The following is a 14,977-nucleotide window of genomic DNA, read 5'->3' as shown; positions in this document are numbered from 1 at the left end:
TGGTTACAGCACTTGATTATTTTATAGATATCATCACCCTACTTCAGTTGTAGGGAATATTGTACTCTAACATATACACACATGTAGAATATGGACCAATATATAGAATGTATTGCTATGTAACTACATATATATGTTTATTTAATATATATGTTTATGTAATATATATTCTCTGATACTTGAGACATTTGCATCTATCTGAAATGAAATGTTAAAAAATAATTTTCAAGCTTTTTCTCCTATTGAAATAATCCTAGTTAAGCAACAACTCCTAAAGAACAGATATTTTGTCTGTAATGTGATCTTTCAAAGATGAATGAAAAGGTTTTCTGGTGCTGCTTATAGGTATAATTTAAATTTTCATTGAGCAGTTCTACTCTAATGCTCCTAAATTTCTAACCTGTACCAAGCTAAAAGACCAAAGGCTGACTCTATACTATCTGTTAACCTTTTCCCTTCTGTTTTGCTGCTATTACTTTTTAATATTATTTCACTGATCAATGAAAAGTGACTTTTCATTAAGTAAATGTTACTTAAGTAGTATATTTACCTCTCAAAAGTCCTTGTTAGCAGGATTTTGATAAAAAAGAAAGTCCAAATCCAGAGACAGTGGCCTTTGCTTGGGAAGATGATCCAAAAAGATTAAGAGTAACCCTTTATTTTCTCACCTGTGGATTGGCCATATGGTGGAAGCTTTGTTGGCAGCACTAAGTCTGCAGTTTCACTACATCCCGTCCCTAATATTGGACTTGTTGTACAGCTTGTTTGCAAAACTGAAGGCAAGGGTTTACAGCAGATACAAAAGAATGGCCTGGTGACTCCAAAAGAAACAACAAATATTGAAATCAGTTTTCTGCAGCAAATTTCCTCGGAGAGGACATGAAGTAATTTCCATCCCATCCCCTCCTAGATACTACCTGTCATTTGATGTTCAGCTCTGGAGAGCTGAAAGGCATTCCAAGTTTGGAAACTCGTGAAGCCATGGGTCAGTTTGTGCAATATAGTGTTTGACAAGAATCATTTTAATGAGCAGATATCCTTAAGGTATGCTACATCTTTAAGGTCAGAGGATGTATTGCACAAGCTTATTGCATGGAGCTTTTGTTGTACCAAGTGCAGCCAGCACTCTATGCATGCCAGTGTCTGTTTTCACTTAGGTTTACTTAGGGTAAAGTCCCTCAGATGTTTATTTTTGAAGTAGTATCCTGGGTAGAATATCTTCTTGCAATAAAAATAACCTTTGTCAAATATTCTTAAGGAACAGAATCTTCTATAAAGGTATACGTTCTTTTCCAGGCTTTTACTGATCCAACTTTTCATATTGGAATTCTTATGTCTTTAATTTCTGGATGTCTTTTTGTGATACAGATGCCATCAATTCTCTTTCTTTGAACAAAACCTTCCATATTTGAAAGAATTGAAGCTTTAATTCAACAATATAGTCTCATGAGATTATTCAGTCTTCTCTGTAAAGACGAAGTAAAATTGACTGATTAGACTTCCTAGAGAGGGTGATATTTTTAAAAATTTCATTCATTTTATCCATTAAAGTAGCTGATGAAGGATGTGGATTAACTTCCCCCCTCCCCAAGTACACTTCAAGAAGTTGCAGGGATAAGGGGAAGTAAGGCAAGGAGGAAAACAGAGCAATTTAAGAGCAGTAGCATGTTCAGATAGTGTCAGTTGCCAAAGCTCAGTTTTGGACAGAAGCATGAAAGCTAAGTCTTCAGAGTTCCTGGCATCCCTAACATTGATTAAACCTCATTGGGAATGCAAGAACAGTAGTTATAACTGGCATTCCTGCTTCTGCAAGGTAGGGAGGATCACAAATAGCTTAGGTCATGAAAAGAGATACCAGTATGAGTCTAGAAGAAAATTAATTCTCTCCTGCTGAATCAGCCACCTTATTGCTGCAGAGCTGAATTAGCAACAATTGACATCTGCAACTGAATTAGTCCCAGCTCTCCAGGAATTAGAATCTGAAACACCAAGGAGTTGCTGTCACCCTGTTACCACCATCTGAAATACTTAAAGTTAGAAGGCCATGGTAGTTCTCCCTCTTGAAAGCAGATCTGTGATGGAGCAATCCCCTGAGGTGTAGCTAGTGTGGCATCTGGAAAACCCCACCATTTGTTCAAGACAACAAATCCATGGAGGTCACTGGTTTAGTTTTACATGTTGGATTAGAATAGCAATATGGCATTTGGGACAGTGTCTTCCAGAGCTTCAGCATCACTGCTCATTTGCTTCCAGTCAGAGAACTAGATCATGTTAATGAGAACTAGATCATGTTAATCATGTCTAGTCTTTCAAATGAAACACTGAAAGGCCAGTAAATCAGGCAATGTAGGATATGAAAGCCAATGATCTTGCTATGCTGAGCATTTTCCACAATTGGAATATTAAAAGTTACATGTTCTTGATCTAACAAGTCTACGCTTTTAGATTTTGCCTAATTTGCATCTAGCTAGCAGTTGGACTCTAGTTTTTCTCCACCCCATTCTCTTCCTCTTTCTCAAGCTGTATTCACATAAGCAACCCATCTTCATTATAGAAACCTTTCACTTTTAAACTGTACTGATACACAAAAAAGCCCAAATGTACACAAGTCTGAGACACTCAGGCAGAAAGGCTGAGATCCAGCTGCCCTGGGATGCAGTCAGCAGCAGCTGAACCAGAAAGAGCAGGGCAGCAATCTGGAGCTATACAGGAGCACCACCACTCATGACATCCTATGCTTCCAGCAAGAGGCAGCTTTGGGGAGCCTCTGATTTGCAGAACTTGGGGTTAGAACAAAGCCAGAGCTGTGAAGGACTGTTTTGTGCAAGAAAGGTGTTTGTGTGTGGGATTGAAGAAGAAAAAGGTAGGAAGGGCAGCGGGCTCTAACCATTACTCTTCAGCGTTGAAGCCTAAGGATTAGGATGATTCCTTCTCATAGAAAGGAATTAAAAAGCTAAGCCACTGGATGTAAAGTCCTTAGTTATCCTCCAGCGTCCTGAAGCTTTAGCCTCCTGTTACACTACAGACACCTATAGGGTCTCTGACCTTGGCCTCCCCCATCTAATTTGGGTTGAAGAAGTTACACACCAGACCATACTCCGTGTTGTCATCTCCCAGGCCTAAATGAAGTTCCTTCTTAATGGAAACCTGGACTTAAGCGGCAGAATCGATCAGGTGTTTTGTCTGCACACAATGATGTTATGAGCTGGGAGTCAGTATAAAAATTCCAAACTATGAGCCTTTTGCAAGGACAGCAAGGAAATCCAGTCAGAGATCCAGGGATTTCTTACTTCAGTTACTTTCCTGGGCAGATAGGCCTTGCCAGCCTGGAAGCTCACACAAGGTTAGGAAGCACTGACTACATAGTGCTAAGGTAAGCTAACTTCCTTGCGTCAGGCTTCTTGCATGGAATTTAGGTGTGGCTCTTCAAGAAGGATAATGATTTTCTTCCAGGAACCGTATTTGTCCAGGAGATTTCTTAAATAATATTGTTATGGCTGGGAAGAGTGGATCAGAAGGGCAGCAGGAAAAACTTGAATCATTCAGCTGCTGACATCCAAGTAGAACAGCCTCTGAAATGCACAAGATCATCTTGCTCCTGTGGGTTTCTGGTGTCTATATCGATTTGCTCTTGGATTTCTGCCTCAGTTGGTCCTGCCTCCCTTAACTCACAGTCCACACAGCTCAGGCAGCAGAGGTGTCAGAAGTCACTCTGCACACACATTCATGCCTTGCATGTTGAGTGTATCCAGCCTGACACTGAGCATAGTTTGGTTTGCTTTGACACAACACACAAGATACCCTCTGCCACTCCCTCTGCATCATAAACAAACCCATCAGGCAGGCTGGCTAAGAGATGTGAGAGTTGACCTATCCTGGCTGGGAGAAACAGACTCAAGCAGCTCCTTCTGTAAAGAGGACTTTGAGTAATGCTGCCAGCATCAACATTGCCCCTTCTGCTGCTTGGAAGACAGAGGAGCACATGCACCACAAACTCTTAACCCAAAGCTTGGTGAGAGTTCTTCCAAGCAAATTGCATAATTTTATCAGAATACATTAGAAAACAGGACAAGGTTGTGAAACAAAGGTGTTTTGGTTTTTTTTTTCTCTGCTACTCGAATGCTGATTTTAGCTTAGGTTGTTAAAAAGTTGAGACGTTGACAAAAACACAGAGTGACAAGCAGGACTCCTTGTTCTACCTCAGAAACATTAAATCCTTACCAGAGAAGAAGAGAGAGAAAACATCCCTCCCACTCTACAGCTACCTGAGTACTCTCACCTCTTCACCTGATAGTAGATGCTGTGTCTCAGCATCAGGACTCTACAGAACCTGAAAAGGAAGGTCTTACTGGTGAATTGAGATGAAAAACAACTGTGTGGCAGGGAACAAAGAAGGTTCTGCGTATGCCCATATCCTTGCTGTTTAGGAGATCAGGACTAAACAGCACTGCAGAGTTGCTTTCATGACATTATGGGGCTTGCAGACCCTGATGCAGACTTATCAGGAGGAGCAAGAATGAGCTGCAGTTGTATCAGCATCAGCAGAGTTCAGGAAACCTAGTGTTGAGGGAAGAGGGTTGGGACAGGGTAACATTGCAGGATACTTGCAGAAACACACACAGAATTATCACACTAAGATAACAGAGTGAGGAGTAGAGGAGCAGAATAAGCATTGGTAGAGCCAAGAAAAAGAGAAGCTTTGCAATGAAGCACTTGAAAGAGAACATCACCCCCAAAGCAATACATGACACTCCTTTTGTCTTTTGTCTCCACAGCCTCATTGAACCCTTTGTTTGGTAGATACAAATTCCTCCAGGGCAAAGAAGAAACAGCAAAACGCAACCACAGCTCAGTTCCATATGGAAAGAAAAGATCCTGAGACTGTCAGGTAATCTGTACTGCTGAGCAGATCTGATTCATCAATCTTTATTGGCCACCACGTCTCCTTTAAATCACATTTTCTTTTCAAGTGCCTGAAAGCATTTGAGAAGGAAAGAATAGGTGTGTTGGCATGGTAGCCATGCTTTAAGGAACATAGAAAGTTTTTAGGAGAAAATAAGCACAAAATCAGATTAAACTATCACAGGGTCAGAGCAAGAGGAGAATGTGCAGTGCATCTTTCATGCAGCATACAGTGGCAAGGCTTATGTAAATACTGTTCGTAGGTGTAATACATAGAGACCCCAGCAGTCAAACGAGGCCCTGTCATCATCTCTGGCATGCAGGGAAAACAGGATAACACTGTGAGAGAGGAATACTAACCTTAATACTTCTACTCTCACAGATTTGCCACATGGTGTTGGACAAACACCAATAACAAGGAACTTAAGCTCTCATTCAAGTCAAGTAAAGGCAAATCAAATAAAGATATGCACATGCTTGGTCTCATCCAAGGATAGAACTTAACCTCCTCCACCAGAGACCACCTGGACTTTGAAGCTGGGCATATGTCTTAAGAGAATATTGCCACACATTTTTTGCTTCCACTGAGAAGACAGAGAAAGAAAGAGCTAGAAATTTGGCTCAGCAGTGAATTCGAGTGAACCAGTCCTTTTACCCAGAAAGATAAATTTTTGAACAACATTTGTTTTCATTTACCTCCTGGCCTTGAATATGTTTGCATAACAAAGCTGTAAAGGTGTCAAAATACTCATCTTGGCAGTTTGAAACACAGTTTACTATCTTAGTCTGGGACAGAACTGCTGCTCACTTAGTCAGTAGTTGGCATCTGGCTCGAGAATCAGGCTTAATTATCATGCAGAGTTCCATTACTGATTAGTCTGATCCAAGCCCAAAAATATTAATAAGCTGGGTCTCTAGCCACAAAGGTTTTGATGAGAAACTAGATTTAATGGGATTTTAAGGGGGGGGAAAACAGCATATTGTTTTATTAAATGCAGGATACCACAGTTTAAGAATGCTTAAAAAAATTTCTGAGCTTAAAATTTTTGTGCTGATAAGTAAAAATAGTCCTGTGGCCTTTAAGAAATCCTGTTTATCTAAACCACTTTGTTAATTTTTTTTAAGCTACTTCTGCTATATGTTACATCTAAATGGATTGTAATAGAAGGAAATTCAATTACTTTGGTCTTCCTTGGCAGAAGTTGGTGTAGCTGTCAGTCCTGCTGCATTGCACGTCCAGCCACAGTGGCATTTTGTGCTGTGCAATGCAGCACTCTGCAGAAACACCCGAGTTAGTGCTGAATTAGCTGGCTTGGGAGCTGGGGTGGACAGGCTGAGGTGGGAACACTGCCATGGGAGCTGGGGGACCGCTGGCCCCAGCTATGTAAACCACTAATTCACTGGTAGTTTGGGGGTTTCTAAGCTGCACTGTATTGTGCAGGCTGCACAAAAATTTTTAAGATACTTGAACTACAAATAATGGAACACTCCCTTTCTTCTCTCCTGCTCCTCCTTTTGCTTTTGACCTGCATTAAATTTATGGGTGGATGCTACCTAGGTTAATGCTAAAAGGGATGAAGGAAGCTTAACATTTTTGCCATCCCCTTCCCTCCTCTAGTACATATTTTCTCAATTTTTTTTAACATCAGCACTGAATTCTTTTCCATAACTACAGAATAAAAAACCCATTAAAAATATAATGCCATTATAGCCCCAAGAAACTTGGCAGGAGAAGCTAAGTAGCTTAAACCATTTTTGTAAGCCAATGAGATATCAAATTGATGGAATTCTAGCAAAGTTGTATAATAAATTACCCATGTGCAAGCTACTGCTTTCTCCTCCTACTTTCAGTTGTGTGCTAGGGCAGCTCCAAAGACTAAGCTCATGGGCAAATGACAGAAGAATTTTACATATGAGTGGAATAACTAAAAAGAAAATAGTCATGGCTGAGAAATGAACTCAGAAAACAGCTGTAACTCAGATTTTAAACAGCATTTCATGAATACAAAGTATAGAGCACTACCACATTGGGAAATCACAAAGTAGAGGAATTCTGAAGTTGCTGCAAAATTATTCCAACTTAATTTACTTTCCCTTCTAGGTTTATTCAAAAATTGATTAGTGATACTGAATAGTAGTAGTCTTTTAAAATTGGACAAATCTGGTCTTTCAAGTGTTCAAAACTCAACGTGAAGAAACACATCAGCATTTAGTGATTATATTTATTAAAAAATTCGTGGGCTGAATACAGCCAAATTATCTGATGATTTACCAACCTTATGGATCAACACTGCTCAAGTTTACCTATTTTCTTCTTTGATTTGTTAAGTAATTTCACTTAGACTAAAAGTTACCTTAAAAGAGTACCTAGCCCTGGTTTGAAGATAACATTTTGAAAGCTTTATGGTCAGCTAAGCCATTCTCTTTCCAATTTCTTAATCTCTTGATCAGGAAATAAAACTTTGCCATATGGCAAATTAATGATTCCAGAGAAAACACAGTCCTCCTTCAAAGAGTCATTTCATGGACATACAAGTTTCTAGGGTTTAGCCATAAGAAACTCTTAATGCCCTGGATGTTATTCATATTCTGGGTACCAGAACCTTGAAATGTGCATTTTTAGGCTTTAGGATTAGAATGAAATTACTCTATTGGCCAAATTTCTAGTTGCCTGGTCACTTCACAGTGCTGTCAGTGTATATACAAATTTGGCTAATAAGTCGGCATAAAGTATTTCAAAAAGGTGATGCATAATTTACTAAAGACAAAATTTGTTCTGCTTCCCTCTGCATCCTGCACATTTCATCAAAAAAGAGGTGGTTTGGATGTCTGGAGACTTTCTTTAGCTGTGCAAACATACAACCACTGCATTTCAAAATTGCTTTTAGGGGTTGGCAAGCTAAGAAAGTTTGCAAAGGTGTAAGAAAAAGATAGAAGACCTTTTCAGATCTGTGGGTGGTATTCAACATAAGATTCCCACCAATTTGGAGAGGTTTTTCACTTACTATCCATACATCTTTTCTGAGAATGTAGGAGAGTTTACAATCTGGAAAATTTGTAACACCTAAGTTTTTCCATCTCCTTTGGTTGGACATCACTTGAGATCCAAGATAATTTGAAGAAACTTGAATTCCCTCATATTAGCAACACATGAGTAGGCTAAAAACATATTGATTAACAAAAATGTTTTAAAATTCACATTTTATTCATCCTAGGTATTACTGGGCTCTTCTCTTTTTGCATACCAACAGATTTACATGAAGAAAAGGTTGAATCTCAGATGCCATGGAGATCCAAGGTAAACTTCTCCATTTCAAAATGCATTGTTCAGCATGATCGCAGCTCAACTTACCTGTAGATGCAGAGAAAAATTAGTTATTGCCTGGAAGCATAAATCCACTTGGAAAAAATCTGTATCAGTCAAAAAAACAAATAACTCTGCTATTAAATCGAAAAAGTTGGTAGCAAAACACAGCAGTGCTTGAAATAATTTTCCAATGTTTCTTATGAACCTCAAGGGTTTTGGTTTTTTTTTAGTAAAAAACTAATCCCAGGTAGCTTTAAAGCAGCTAGGAATCCATCAAGTGTTTTAAAATCCATAATAATCTGAGATGTATGGACTTCAAAACCTGGTCATAAACATCCAAAGGGAAAATATCAATATGCCATCTATGATCTCTGAGTTCTGAGAAAGATGAAGTTAACTGGCAAACCATCAAGTAATTTGCATACAAGATGTTCCTTAAGCACATCTGTAGTGATTTATCCCATTTAAAGGCAAAGAACATGAAGTACACAAGTAATCACAGAAATCTATGAACTGTATTTGTAGAGAAAACCTCAACATGACTCTGAAGAACAAACAAGTCTTGAAAGTGGTCCTTTGAAGAGATCCAGAGAGTTACCAGTGCATTTTTGGAGTGACAGCAATGTGGATTCAACTACAGTATCTTCCAGGGCAGTGAGAAAAGAGGACTTTCTAGTACATATACTTCTTGTCTAGTGCACATATCTGCTTTCCAGGTATATAGCTGTATATATGGATATATACTCCTGCACTTTCAAATTGGCAACAGGACATTTCTATTCTTCGGGAAAACACAGACCAGGAAGGTCTACAAAACCTGTAACAGGCATGAAACCCTGACAGACCTGGGTTTGGATCACTCACAAACCACTGGGACAGTGACTAACCCCAAGTGGCCCGGCCGGGGGGCTGGGAAGGACCCGCAGCCTCCAGGCAGGAGCAGGGAGAGACTGCACAGCGGGCACCTGCGCCCCGGAGAAGGGGCTGGGACAGGAAGGGCTGGGGATGGGACGGGATCAGGAGGGACTGGGGCTGAGACGGGCTGGAGCAGGGGTTGGGGTAGGGGCTGGAGCAGGCGATGGGGATGGAAATGGGGCTGGGGCTGGGGGCGGTGCGGGGGCGGTGCCTCGGCGAGGGGAGCGCATAAAGGCAGGGCGGCGGGCAGCGGCGGAGCTTGGTGTGTGTTCCTCGCTCACCGGCCGGCATCGCCCTGTCCTGAGCGCTTCTCGGAGCCAGCCGGCAGCGGGGCAGCGCCATGCGGGCCGGAGGAGGGCTGGGGCTGGCGGCCGTGCTGGCGGCCGCGGTGCTGTGCGGGCCCGGGGCGCTGGCCGGGCGCGTCCTGAGCGGTGAGTGCGCGGTGCGGGGCAGTGCGGGAATGCAGCGCTCCGGGAGCGGAGCGGTGCGGGGCAGACCCGGGACAGAGCCTGCTCGCATTGGCGGCGAGCGCTGGGAGCGCCTCCTGGGCGCACCTGCCCCGGCGCGGAGCGGGGATGCTCTGGAGAGCGCCGGGATGCTCCCGGGCGAGCGCGGGGCTGCTCTCCCCACCGAGCCAGCGGCAGCTCCGGCTGTGGGGCTGCGGGCTCCTGCGGCAGCCTCCAGTCCTGTCCTGCCCTGGCTTGTTCCAGCTCGTTGAGTGCTGGTGCGCTTCTGCTCCGTTTGAATTTTTGAAAAGATCCAGCATCTTCCCGGGGAACGTCTGTGAGCTTTTTGTTGGCAGCTGTACGGGGATATTTCTTCTTTGTCTGTGATATTAGTAGGAGGAGAAGGCAAACTTTAAAGAGCGTGTGGTGTAAACAGTTTTGTTTTGTGTGGGTGCATCCACAACTCTCAATACCGAAAAGAAGATAATACTTCAGAAACATGTATTTAACATTAGATCTTAGGTTTACTTTAAAAGCTGTAGACTCGCACTGTGTATTTCCAATATACAGGTGCATGTGCTCAGAAGGGGCTAAATTTAATGAAAAAGCCCTTTTCAAGGGCTTTGGTTCAGTCTGTCCAAACTGAAGCTGACAGGCTCTCGGAGGAGTGTTGCATGTGCCAGTACTTCCATGCTTTTCCCTGGAAACCAAGATTTACTCACTCGACTCTGCTTGTTAACAAGTTATGTGTGTGTATGGGGTAAGAACATGTCTATTTGCTAACCGTTTCCAGAACAATGCAAATTATTTGTATGCAGTTGTTCCAGAGGCTGTAACAGTAGCATGTAAACAAAACTTTTTCATAGGTTATTTTTTTTGTTTCAAGCATCTGATTGCTGAATTCAGATAACTTTCTTAGTTGCTGAGGGAGGGCAGTCACTGGACCATTCTGATCATGCTTTATTTGAAGCAACCTCTAATGCTACAACTAAGATGTGCTGTTGGGCTTTTGGTAAAACAATTATCTCCAGGAAACAATAGCTAAGTTGCAGTACTTCCAACACTTTGAAAAAGCTTGCTTGCCTCAACAATAACCTGAACTATTTCATCTACCTCTGTTATAATGTGAATTGTACTGGCTTATATGATTCATCAAAGCTCTTAATATGAAAATTTGTATGACTGCTATGTAACACTGCTACTTTTAAGAAATAGTGAAGATTAATCATCCACGAGATATCTTTGGCATTAGCAGTGTCAGTGCAGGAGTGCCTGTGTGCTGAGGAAACCCGGTCCCTTAATCTTTGAGCTGAAGCTTCTGTTTAACTGCGATGTGGCAAACTGAGGTCCAGCTTTTAAAATAATGTGTAATACGTGTATACTGCCTTGTCAAACTGTTCCTAGATGCACATAAGGCTTTGGGGGCTTTGAAAGAATGCAGACTCTGCCCCATATTTCCCTGAAGCGTTTCAAAGCATATAATAAGCTTCATGTTGCTGTCTTATACTTCTAATACTTGGCTGGTAGAATACAGGAGAGGGTTTGAAGCCACTTACAGAAGGAACCATTTATGTACTATTAGTTTATTTGCTGAAATCGTGTTCATTAGATAAAGGTTTCCTAGACAATAACAACCAAAGATATTATTTTTTTAATTTGTGCTTATTCCAGATGTTCTGATGTACTGGAAGAACTTTTTCTTTTTCTGTTTTTTTCCCCTCCTTTCTTTCTCTCAAGGACCACACCCGTATTCTGGCACATGCACATGGATAGCTGTAGTACTAGAAGTAGTTGACATTATTTCAGGCAAGAAATAGTGCTATTGAATAATTGGGCCAGTGTGAGCTGTCACCTGACTTCAGTCTAGCTGACCTCTCTCTTGTACAAGAACCAGCAGTTTGGACTTTAGCAAGATTGTTTGAAATCATACTTCTATATCTTAAATAGACCTACTCATAAAAGAAAAAAAAAAGAGTTTACTTATGCTTCAGTCATGATAAATAATCTGGCATAGTAGGAAATTTCACTGCTCTCAATCCAATTAAATATATAGTTCCCATCAGTCACATAAGCTGTTTGTGAAAGTGCTTGGGTGCTGGTTGGACCTTATGGAAAGAGTCCCACTGACTGCAGTAAGTTTGCAGCAGACTTAGCAATAATAGAAAATTTGCTACTGTGTCAAGGGGACAGAGAAGGAAGGGCCTGTCTTTTCAAAATGCCATTTTCTTAAGTAAAGGGTTTCTCTTACTTTTTCCAAATATATTAATCTTCCTAGGATATAATTAAAACTATTGTTGGCATAAACCAGTTTGCATTTAGGTATTTGTCATCTTTAATTTGGGAAGTTTTGAACTGTGATGAAAAATTCTTTGCAAATTTTAGTATAGCTAGACAGATGTTTTGTGAGCAGTGCTCACAGTCTCCATATCAGACTATCTAGTGTTGCCAGAGAATTGATTCTTACAAGAAAAAAATCAAAGCAGGCTCAGGAGAAAGTGCTGAGTCTGCCTTGCTGTCCCATGACATCATAAAGAACATGAAGTGATGATAATGCAGTTTGCAAAGATGCAATTACTTTAAGTATCTATTGGGCAGGAGAGATGCAAGCTAATCTTATTACTAATCATTTAACAGCCTATGTATTAATCATGGATGTTATAGTTTAATGACTGCTGTTTGTCTAGTTGTATTTCTATGGCTTTTTAAGTTTTGCTCTTTGCTATTACTACACATCAGTAACAAATTAAACAGTGATGCAGTATTTTAAAGCAGTATGTGTCTATTTTGGTGCAGAAGTATTTGGATATATAAAACACTAAATGAGGAAAAACATTTGGTGGGTCAGGCAAATACAAGAGTTGTCCCTGAAATATAGACTTTGTTGCTTCAGATGCTTTTCAGGGAGTGGATATGTTCATTCTCATGGCTTTTGATTAGATTTGAGTTCTACATAAAATACTGCAAAGTAAGACAATTAAAGCAGTGTCTTCATGGATACTGAATTGACTAGAGATAACAAACTCTTCCTCAGAAGGTACATAATTTAATTTAATTGGATTGGCCTGGCCTGCTTATTACACCTGAATTTTGTCTGTCAAGCTGTAAGTATTTTCTCTAGATGAAGCCTTCTACTGTAAATTTGTTGGTTGTTTTTTTTCCATGAAGTGTTAATTTTATGATCTATTTGTAGTTCAGAATTTGAAAAGGTATAACCTGATTAAAACACTTCCATCTGATCTACATGTGCAACAGGTGTGTCTCTAACACATCTTATTGTAAATATCCAGCCTTTAGTTCAATACTAGACAAGTTTTTATTTGATAGGCATCCCCACATAGCAAAAGATCCTTTTGCTCATTTATCATATCACTATCATCATAGTGATCCTTTTTAGTAATCACTAAAGCTGTGGTTTGGAGAACTGTAGGAGAAGTTGGGCATTTAATTCCCATGGTGTCCTTTTTTATTTCCTCTCCTTATCCACCGATACTGAGCAGTGTTTCCCTGGGGACAACGAATGCTCCTGAAGTGAGATGAGATGATGAATTTGGGATGCAATACATGTTTCTACTAAACACAACTTGCCCCTTACCAAGAAATCCCACAATACCCCATGGAATGAGAATGCAGTTTTAATGAGACCTGTGATGGTGGAGGAGTCCTTCTAGAGCAGGATAGAAATACCAAAGCACTTAAATCAGTTTCAGGAGTCAGATTTCTGTATTAGAGGTGATCCCCCTTTGTCAACTCTGTAAAGCTTGTGCTTCCTGTGTGGGAGGGCTGTGCAGGTTGGCCAGACTGCAGCTCTGTTCAGGGATAAGGACAGAGATGTGGAAAATCCTAGTGCTGTGTCTCAGGCCAGCATGCTACTCTCCCAGGAATACAACTTTTCCATCACAGTACCTTGCTCAAAAATAGAGGAAGGCATTGCGAATCTCAGACTGGTCGTCAATTCACAGTTTTCCACTTAGCTAAAGAGCCCAAGAGGAAACACCTACCATGGAGGGAGCTATGGGAAAAAACATGTGGAATCGAGTGGAGAGTCTGCTTGTCTTTCAAATGGCTTTTCTTGCTCCCAGAGAGAGCAGGATGGTCTCTTCCCTTGTTGAACTCATGTTCTGTACCTTGACTTTAATTCTGTGTAGTTCAGGCCTGATCCTATATAGATCAAACTTCTTGATTATAAGATGTTTGCAGGGGAACAAGCTTTGGTTCATAAAGGGTTCTGTACAGCATTATTTTTCTGAAACTAATTCCCATAGTGGCTTTCTCTTTGCAAATCCCTGATGGATCAGAGAAGACTGTAGATGCTAATGTAAAATAGGTGAGATGAAACAATCATTTGATAGTAATTGCTCCACTCTAATCTCATACTCATACCTGTCACTTGCTAGCTGGAAGTTGAGTCTCTTGCTGACTCAGTCCCTGCTCCCACCACTGACAAACAGTGGGACCTTCAGTTCCAAGCAATCTTAAGAAATATTGAGTCCTAACTAAACAGCTGGCATGGATCTGACTAAATCTGAATGTGGCTGCAGTATCCAACTAATGATTCTGGGCTGACTTTATAAGAAGTGAAGGGAAAGGTTAATATTTTTAGACTGGGAATAATTTAATTTCAATTTAGATTTTGGAAATACTACACCAACAATACCTTTTCATCCAATTTTGCACACAACGAGGTCAGCGAACCAGTTTAGATATGGACAGGTGTATTGGGAAAAACCAACATTTGGTGAGATGAATCCCGCTATGTATCTCAAGGACTGCATACATGTAATGTGAATTAACCCGTCATGCTTTACTTCTAATTTTTCTCTAAGTGTAAATTATCCTTTTTTAATCTAAAATATTTCTCCTTCCCTCAAAATTTCCCTCTAGTTTTAAGTGAACTGTCACCAATTCTAAGATTCCATGTAGATTGGCTTTCCCCACTTTCTTAGGAGAAGATGAATGAGCAAGGATTTGCCCATTGCTTTCTCTTTTAATTGTGGAATTGCTGCAAAAAGAAAGCACTCTACATTCTTGTGCTGAAATGCATATTGAATATTCCATGCTAAGAAGCTCTTAAGTCCACAAAACAAGGAAATTAATATAATTTTGCACCCATCTAAATACAGGCATTTTGGAAAAAAAATCCATGAGAATACATTTACTTGGAAAAAAGACATTCAGTTTTCATTAGAGAAGACTGAGAATGGATGATGATTGCTCTGAAAAATAATTGAGAGAGTAAGTTTTCTCTTTTCTCCTTTTTTTTTCTTCATTTAATTGGCATAGGATGGATCTGTTGACCAGGGGAGGATTAGGCTAGGTATTAAGAAAAGGTTCTTCCCCCAGAGGTGGTTGGGCACTGAACAGGCTCCCTAGGGAAGTGGTCAGAGCACCAAGGCTGACAGAGCTCAGG

At 40.6% G+C, this 14,977-nt stretch overlaps 1 protein-coding gene across 6 annotated transcripts in view; it reads left to right on the top strand.

The window, feature by feature from the left end:
* The first annotated feature begins 9,396 nt into the window (after positions 1 to 9,396).
* CHODL (chondrolectin) overlaps positions 9,397 to 14,977 on the top strand; it is a 28,685-nt gene continuing 23,104 nt past the window's right edge. For all 6 annotated transcript variants that reach the window (XR_014855107.1, XR_014855109.1, XM_085074757.1 and 3 more), the window contains exon 1: positions 9,397 to 9,555. Coding sequence is in view for 4 of the 6 variants with exons in the window: in XM_085074757.1 (XP_084930883.1) it covers positions 9,465 to 9,555 (91 nt within the window). In the remaining 2 variants the exon portion in view is untranslated. The remainder of the gene's footprint in view (positions 9,556 to 14,977) is intronic.

The sequence above is a fragment of the Lichenostomus cassidix genome, chromosome 1 (genome assembly GCF_008360975.1).
Source record: "Lichenostomus cassidix isolate B80296 chromosome 1, HeHo_3.0, whole genome shotgun sequence".
In the NCBI taxonomy this organism is placed as follows: domain Eukaryota; kingdom Metazoa; phylum Chordata; class Aves; order Passeriformes; family Meliphagidae; genus Lichenostomus; species Lichenostomus cassidix.
The sequence above is the reverse complement of the archived record's forward strand: the minus strand, read 5'-3'. Positions and strand labels throughout refer to the sequence as shown.